This window comes from Mytilus californianus, unplaced genomic scaffold, assembly GCF_021869535.1.
Source record: "Mytilus californianus isolate M0D057914Y unplaced genomic scaffold, xbMytCali1.0.p SCAF_3, whole genome shotgun sequence".
Taxonomy (NCBI): Eukaryota; Metazoa; Mollusca; class Bivalvia; order Mytilida; family Mytilidae; genus Mytilus; species Mytilus californianus.
In genome coordinates, this window is record NW_026262679.1 from 117,575,143 (window position 1) to 117,584,774 (window position 9,632).

Genomic DNA, 9,632 nt, shown 5'->3' on the forward strand with positions numbered 1-9,632 from the left:
GGTTAATTTCTTCAAGTAAGCTTTGTCTATGTAAATTTTCATTTAAATCCATATATTTATATATATATATATATATATATATATATATATATATATATATAAACAAGTCATATATATATATTTAGGAAGCATAGCAGATGCATTTTACAAGAGGAATAAAATTGAGAATGGAAATTGGGAATGTGCCAAAGAGACAACAACCCGACCAAAGAGCAGAAAACATCCCAAGGTCACCAATGGGTCTTCAACACAGCGAGAAAATCCCGCAACCGGGGGCGGGTTTCAGCTGGCCCCTAAACAAAAATGTGTACTTGTTCAGTGAAAATGGACGTCACACTTAACTCCGAAACATATAAATGAGCTAAAATTAAAAAAAAACATACAAGACTAACAAGGCCAGAGGCTCCTGACTTGGGACAGGCACAAAAATTCGGCGGGGTTAAACATGTTTTGTCGATTTATCACACGTGCATTTAAAACGATAGGAGCATTTGCAACAGAAAAGCGTCTATGTGAACAAAAATGTCAACGAGAAACTATTTTTGGAGCGGCATGCGGACCAAAAATTTGCGGAAACAGTATTTTTTTTTTATTGAAAAGTCAATTTCTCCAAAAAGGAGCGGGAAAATCCAAAGAACTATTAATCAAATTGGTGTGGCCTAAGAGTAGAAAAGATACAAACTTGAAATGTTCCTGTCTCAGTTTATCTACAAATTCTTTTAACAGACATGCTTTGGCAATTTTATAACATCAGAAACGTAATTATTTTAATTTCTCAATAAAAATGATGTCTTTGATTTAATGATTCGGGACTCCAAATAAACTTGAAATGAAGGATACCACAGATACTGTTCAGTCTGCTTCATATGTTGACTAAGATCTAGAAATTGACAATGAGGATCTGTTGATAACTAACTACTTTTCGACTAAAGAGATGATTCTAATTTTCTTATTGTTCACTCGCCATGTCTGTAAAGCAACATTGCAGCAGCGCCTGTATACGCAGTGTATATCTCCTATTTGATACTTACACAGATAGTTTTAAGATACGCGGGTTTTATCAGATATAGACATAATACTTTAGATTTATAAACACCACATTTGTGTACAGAATACTATACAAATAATGACCAATCGTTAATGTAATTCATTTCAGATACGAAATATAAATCATGATAAGTGCTTAGACAACCATGAATACTTATTTCAAGCTGAAGAATTGCTGTATACAGAAATATGCTCTCATCAACTTGCAACACAGGTAAACTCGAAAGACTAAATATCTTTTTTGTTGAAAGTTAAAAAGAAAGGCCGGAAGGAAAGGTTATAACTACAAGAGTGGACAGATAAAGCCATGCCTGAATAATTGAAAATGTAAGATTGAAAATTATAAAACAAAAGAAATAAACAAGCGAACAAAAATAAGTAACCTGTGTTTCTGACTGATCCCTTCAAAAGATAAATGCTTATACTCCGTAATCTTGCTAGGTAAATATTTTCCACTCCACATGTAGCTAGGATAGATCATGTGAACTATAATAGAATTGTTGCAACTTGTTGTTCAGACGCCTTGGATTGGTAGCTTTTACGTTGCTGAAAAATTTCTACAAAAAAGTAGGTTTACTTCTCGAGGGCAATTAATTTGTACTAAATTTTAAATCTTGAGGTCAAGTAACTTGTCTTGATGTTTCCATCTCGAGGAGTAACATGAACATTCAAATAAATATTATTTTAACATCATGTAAGAGGCAAGAGTCCAAGATACCCAACAGACCCTCGAGTATAATTAATAATACTATAGTAGACAGCATATTGTCTATTCTTTCGTTATTCATTCGAACAAGATATAAGAATTACTAGAATAAGAGGCTTACCTCATTCTGTTGCTGGTGATTACAAGCAATTGTTTCTGTAATGACTTACTTTAAGCTGCAGTGATGCTTTTGATATAATTGATTGGCCTTCTTGAAAAACATTTGTGGTATTAACGGTTTCATTGACAATATATTGCATGATAAAAAAGTATAATAAAGTATGACAAACACAAACGCTATCAATCAACGGAACAAGTGAAAAACAACGGCCAATTCCTGTCTTATTACAGGCATTTCCCGACGAAAGTGGTGGGTAAAACCTGGTTTTATAGCTAGCTAAACCTCCCTCTTGTATGACAGTTGTTTATAGTTACCTTAATATATTGACAAAATTTGATTAGCTACCCAAACAGACATAATAGGTTAATGTGACAATAATTGGGATCCAGAAGCCAAACCTGTGCAGACATCACTGACATACAACACAACTTACTAAAAATCCAAACAAACATACTAATAGATCTAACAAAGACGCCAACAAAAAAGGTTTTGTAGTAGATAGAAAATTTGACAAAGACGCAAAAAAAAGGTGAATTGACAAAGGTACTGATAGAAACGATTTTGTCGTTAATAGTACATATCGTATATAGTATACACTTTCTCGATAAGTAAAAATTAAGTAAAATATAAATACAAGGGTGCACAAAATATAAACAACACTGTAAAAAAACCTCTTGTGTCCGAATCGAACCGCAGGACCCACCTGTTCCAGGAACGCCTATAAGGTTAAAAATCCGATGACGGGATGCATGAATATCGAGTCATGCAAAAATCGTACCACTAAAAGAAACATAATAGCACGAAGACAAATAACGGGTAACCTAAATTTATAGTCCTGTTTTAATGAGACTGTTTGAATTTTATTTGGAAACTGAACTGTATTTGAAGGTAAACCGTTTTTACTTCAGTGTATTGTGATGGAAACTGATTTTTCTTGTACAAAAAAAGATTTATCCTCTTTCACACTATGGGACGAGGGAAGAGGTGATAATTTATCAGTGTTGCCATTGTCTGTATAAATCTGCTCAGATCTTCATAAAATTACTTATCGGTCGTCCCTCTGTCTGTAGCACTCTGTTCAGCACTTAATAAAATTGCATGTCACGGCTTTGTGACGTCAAATACTAGTACGTTGACCCGGCCTTAATAACTTTAATGACCCGGACATATCACCGACGTCATAATATATGAACCGACGTTGATAAGTTTGACCCGAACTAATCACCTCATCTTCCGGTTTGCTGGTGAAACAAAGAAAACAAAATACGCAAATACAACCCGATGAATCGATTGTCTGGTTGTCTGCATATTCATGTTGTAAAATATCAGCTGATCGACACAATATGAAGCCTTTTTGATCTCGTTCGCTGCGCTCACTCGACAAAAAACTTCATATTGCGACTCGCAGCTGATATTTTACGATATCAATATGCAGACAACCTGGTAATTGGTACATATCACGGCTTTGTGACGACAAAATACGTTGACCTGGCCTTAATAACTTTGACCCGGATATATAATCGACGTTATAATGAATAAACTGACGTTGATAAGTTTGACCCAAACTTATCAAGTCACCTTCAATCTGGTTTTCTGGAGAAACAAAGAAAACACTTGTTTCTATCTTGCAAATACCCAAATAAAATCCGATGAATCGATTAGCAGGTTGTCCGCATTTTGATAATCGGTATTTAATGGTCCCCGTTTTTTGTTGACAAAACTAAATCCAGATAGTGTTTTGCTTTGATTAAATAAATATTAAAGTAAAGTGTTCGATTTCATTTTTAAAACTTCAGTTCCACTTCATACACATAACAAACTGTAATCAAAGTACTGAAGTACTGACCATCGGTTGAACGCAAGTTCTTGTGGCTGGTCTAAAGCACTTGTCACAGAAAAAAATCACATCTCTATACCTGAAACTGAGATTAATGTACAGAGATATATTTTTTTCAACCTCACCGTAATAACTTTTATATTGTAGTGATACAAATCAGTATACACTGGTTTGTTGTTATATATTATATTAATATAACAGTAACATGTATATATAATTTTCAACCATTTGTATATCATTCTATTCTACTATTCTAATAATAGTGCAGTGCAAGTGCATGGAGGACACTCTTCTGTAAAAATTTGATTTTTCTAAAAGATTGGGTATGAGTAGGAGTTCATATTTTCCCGCAAAAACAATTACAGAGTTACCGGTCCTTGCCGGGATTGTCGCAAAACGTTCTTGAGATATTCTTCCGCATGCTTTAACACAATTTTTCGGTACGGTGTGCATAGATATTATCAATGATTTTTTACATACATTTATATATATATATCTAACGACAAAAAAAATTTCATATTATTAATTTATGTTCTAAACAAAAATATTTTTATCAGTATTCATTGAAGAGATGTATTTATAACAAACGATAAGGAATGTTAGTTTGCACTAGTTTAATATCCGCGTATTTATCATGTTTATAGATCGGTTACAATCCCAAAACGAAAGTTTCGTGTGCAAAATTTAGGCGATAGCACGGTCATCTCGATGTAAAAATGCAATAAGCCCCAATCCGTATCTCAACTCCTCACTAGAAACATTGAATAATTATCTCACTTGCTCAATATAAACATGAATCCAGCCTCATCCTGATTTCACCTCCTCACAGGAAAGATGAACAAGTGCCATTCATATCCTATCTCCTCATAGAAGAGAGGGTGGACAGCTTTTGAGGGAGATTGGAGGGGGGCGGGAGGTGGAGGACAAAAAAAGGTGGGAGAGAAAAAAAGATTCTAAAATTGGGAGGTGGGAGATAGGGTGCGGGAGGTGGGAGAAGGGTACCCCCTGTCCACCCCTCATAGAAAACATGTAAGAAGCTTCGTCCTTATTTCAAAGCCACATTTATAACATAGAACAAGCCCAGTCTGTATATCACCTCCATACTGGAAACATGGACCCAACCTCATCATTCTGTCACTTCGCCACTTTTAACAGGAAAAAGGTTCTTATCTCACCTGCACTCTAAACATCGAACAAAGCCCGTCTTTTCTTCGATCTTTACTGAAAGTAATCCCTATGATCATCTCATCTCCGCACTGGCAACATAAATCAAGCCTTATTCTAATCTCATATCACTGGAACCAAGCTCAATCCTGATCTCACCTCCTGACTGTAACAGGAAACAGTCCTAATCCTAATCTCATCTCCTCACTAGAAACAGGAAACAAGCCGAATAATCATTTTACCTCCTCGCTAGAACATGGATGAGGCCACATCTTCATATCATCTCCTCACTAGAAGCAGGAAACAAGACTAATCATCATCTCACCCCATCACTAGAAACATAAACAAGCTTAATCCTCATCTCACCTCATCGCTAGAAAAGAAAACAAGCTTAATTCTAATCCCACCTCATCACTGGAAACAAGAAACAAATCTTATCTTCATCCCACCTCCGCATAGGAAACAGAAATACTGCTTTAGTCTTAGATAATTTGATTTTTTATTAGTTGTTGTTGGCTTTGAACTACAATGTAGGTGTCAGTAACTGTGAGTACTCTCAGATCGGTACTTAGTGTCTTTTTTGTTGTTGGGATGTATAAATACCATGCCACGTCCGGTCTGTGTTTTTCCAGCAAATTATTTTAACCTCGCCACATTCTACATGTGCCTGTCCTAAACCAGGAGCCTGTGATTCAGTGGTTGTCGTTTGTTGTTTTATATCATATTTGATTTTCGTTCATTGATTTTTACATAAATCAGGCCATTATTTTTCTCGTTTGAATTGTTTTACATTTGTCATTTCAGGGCCTTTTATAATAGCTGAGTATGCAGTATGAGTTTTGCAATTGTTGAAGGCCGTACGGTGACCTATAGTTGTTAACCTCTATGTCATTTGGTCTCTGGTGGAGAGTTGTCTCATGGACAATCATACCATATCTTCTTATTTTCATATTATTCCTTATCCCACTTCCTCACTTCAAAAGAAAACAAGCTCAATCCTCATTTCACCTCCTTACTGGAAACAGGAAAAAAGCCTAATCCGTATGCCACCTCCTGACCGGAAACAGGCAACAAGCATAATATTCATCTCATTTCTTCACTAGAAACAGGAAACATGATTTATCTATATCCCACCTCCTCACTGGAAACAGGAAACAAGCCTAATCCGCATCCCACCTCTTGACAGGAAACAAGAATAACACTCATGCCACCTCCTCACTTGAAACAAGCATGATACTCATCCAAACTCCTCACTGGAACACGCGTAATCCTTATCCAACCTCCTCAATTGAAACAAGAAACACGCGTAATCCTTATCCCACCACCTCAATTGAAACATGAAGTAAGCCTAATCTTCATCTCATCCCTTACAGGAAACAAGCCTAATCTCTTTATGCCTTTATCCGGTATTTCAGATTGTTTTCCAGACTATGTGTTGGAATGTAGACGACAGTCAATTTATAATGGTTTGTATCTAAATATTTGTTGTACCTTATAGGGATTTTCTTGGACTAAAGATCTTTTGCTACGAACTTCTCTTCAATGTGTGGTTGTAAAGGAAAGTAAAAAGGGTTCAAAACCGAAACTAGAAGACTGTATAATCGGTCCACAAGATAAATGGAAACACGAGAAGGTAACCAATAATATAAAGTGACGGAATTTCACTCAGGTTTTTATGTATGCTATATTTTTGGTAAAAAAAAATAAACGTTTAACTAAAAAAGAAACATAGTTTTGATCGAGAAAGAAATGAAATAAATAACGTAAAATATGAACAAAACATTTCAAAATTTGTATTGACGTTACGTACTTACATGATTCAGGAAATGTCATGTATACATATTCCTGTTAATTGTCTTCTGTATATATTAAATAGCACTAAACTAAACTAATGTTGCAACCCCCTCCTCCTTTGTCCCCAGATGGAATTGACTAAAATTTGGGCTTGTCTGTTCTGTTTAGCCCCTTTTAATTTGAAGCTTTTGCACATCACGGACCGTGCCTACTGACATTCGTATCATATGTTTATAGTATGATGTAAGTATTATAAGGGAATTATTTTCTTATTATATGAATAAAACGCAGTGAATACATTAAGCAGAATCTATCAAAGAACTGCAATCGACACAAAATTCTCAAAGAAATATAAAGATATGACATAAGACCACTAACGAGGTTCTTTGCTTTTGATCTGGAACATGAATATGTTGCTGGGATAAACTAGTGTTTATTTTTATCTTAACCCTCCCCTTTTTCATATCAAATAGTGGACTAAGAAAAAGAAAAAAAGAACGCGCAGCTTTTACTAGGACAGGAAAAGAACTTAACGCTAAAATAACGACATAATAGATTACATGCAAAAACACAAATGTCTATGAAAAAAAGCAATATTATACCATTTCAATGGTGCTCGAAGTTATTGAAAGCCAGATCGTCGTACTTATCTATTGATAATAAATCATGCTGTCCTACAGACTATTCCAATAGGCTACGCTTGTTAATATCCATACAGTCGCTCTAAAATTATTTTTAATAGTCGCAATTAGTTACTCTCTTTTGATTTCAGTGAATTTTTCCACTAATTGTCTTATAAAAAAAGGGGGACTCGGTGACCAGTGGTATATTAACATAAACAGTACAAATTTTGCAGCACCAGATGCGCATTTCGACAATCAATGTCTCTTCAGTGATGCTCGAAGCCAAAATGTTTGAAAATCCAAGGCTTATTAAAAAGATCGAGCTATAAACCAGAAAGGACAAACAAGTATAGTCAAAGCCGGTCTAAGTAGTCGGAACTACTGTTTAACTAGCCTGCACGTGACAGGTGCGCTCGACTCCATTCTTTTTTGACTAGGATTGTCAGTTTTCCTACCGGTGGTTTTCTCCGGGCACTTCGGCTACCTCCACCAATAGAAACAGACCGCCACGAAATAGCACAATACTGCTAAAAGTGGCGTTAAACACCATTCAATCAATCAATTTTATTATTACATAATGGATATCTGTAATTTCTTGTTAATGGTAATGTTATTTTTAAAGAATGGACATCTATTCCTTCTTGTTAATGGTAATGTTATTATTACAGAATGGACATCTATTCCTTCTTGTTTATGGTAATGTTATTATTACAGAATGGATATCTGTTCCTTCATGTTAATGGTAATGTTATTATTACAGAATGGATATATGTTCTTTCTTGTTAATGGTAGGTAATGTTATTATTACAGAATGGATATCTGTTCCTTCTTGTTAATGGTAATGTTATTATTACAGAATGGATATCTGTTCCTTCTTGTTAATGGTAATGTTATTATTTCAGAATAGATATCTGCTATATCTGTTCCTTCTTGTTAATGGTAATGTTATTATTACAGAATAGATATCTGTTCCTTCTTGTTATTGGTAATGTTATTATTACAGACTACATATCTGCTATATCTTTTCTCTCTTGTTAATGGTAATGTTATTATTACAAAATGGATATCTGTTTCTTCTTGTTAATGGTAATGTTATTATGACAGAATAATTATCTGCTTTATCTTTTCTCTCTTGTTAATGGTATAGTTATTATTACAGAATGGATAGCTGTTCCTTCTTGTTTATGGTAATGTTATTATTACAGAATGGATATCTGTTCCTTCTTGTTTATGGTAATGTTATTATTACAGAATGGATATCTGTTCCTTCTTGTTTATGGTAATGTTATTATTACAGAATGGATATATGTTCTTTCTTGTTAATGGTAGGTAATGTTATTATTACAGAATGGATATCTGTTCCTTCTTGTTAATGGTAATGTTATTATTACAGAATGGATATCTGTTCCTTCTTGTTAATGGTAATGTTATTATTACAGAATGGATATCTGTTCCTTCTTGTTTATGGTAATGTTATTATTACAGAATGGATATCTGTTCCTTCTTGTTTATGGTAATGTTATTACTACAGAATGGATATCTGTTCCTTGTTGTTTATGGTAATGTTATTATTACAGAATGGATATCTGTTCCTTCTTGTTTATGGTAATGTTATTATTACAGAATAGATATCTGTTCCTTCTTGTTTATGGTAATGTTATTATTACAGAATGGATATCTGTTCCTTCTTGTTTATGGTAATGTTATTATTACAGAATAGATATCTGTTCTTTCTAGTTAATGGTAATGTTATTATTATAGAATGGATATTTGTTATTTCTTTTTCATGGTAATGTTATTATTACAGAATGGATATCTGATGCATGTGAAAAGTGGTTTATGCATTAACTATGATGGATTTAATCTCTTTATGGACAAATGTGATACATCATCTCGTCATCAAAAATGGAGTTTTCAACATTACAATATGTAATTGACATATATATGGTACTGTTAAATTATTTGTGTGTATTTCAAAATGATCTCATATCTTAACATTTCCATGAAGAGGACAAACTCAAACGTAATCGAGAAGTTTTTACACAATAAAGTCGCAGTTTATTCTTTTGATTTTTTTTATATAATCGCTATATTGTTCTGAGAAGCTGTCTGACCAGATAAGTTAATTTAAGTTAAACAAAAAAAAAAGGTGGAACTTTAATGTGTGTGCCTACGGATTGTGCTCTTATAAGCGTATATCTATCCCCTCCCCCACAAACATCTCATATTACTCATATCAAAAATATATTAACACCTTAATTAAAAGTTCATTAGCAGTTCCTGTTACATTACGCTTGTGGTACCGTATTTTCTTATTCTAAAAAAAATATCCTACCTGAG

General features: G+C 34.1%; 1 protein-coding gene across 7 annotated transcripts in view; it reads left to right on the forward strand.

The window, feature by feature from the left end:
* LOC127735938 (inactive polypeptide N-acetylgalactosaminyltransferase-like protein 5) overlaps nt 1-9,362 on the forward strand; it is a 55,450-nt gene extending 46,088 nt beyond the window's left edge. For 2 of the 7 annotated variants that reach the window (XM_052246383.1, XM_052246382.1), the window contains exons 9-11: nt 1,157-1,261; nt 6,374-6,508; nt 9,100-9,362. In XM_052246383.1, the coding sequence (XP_052102343.1) occupies nt 1,157-1,261; nt 6,374-6,508; nt 9,100-9,225 (366 nt within the window). In that variant the 3' untranslated portion in view covers nt 9,226-9,362. The other 5 variants (XM_052246387.1, XM_052246388.1, XM_052246384.1 and 2 more) reach the window with 5 other exon arrangements.
* Nucleotides 9,363-9,632: the final 270 nt, after the last annotated feature.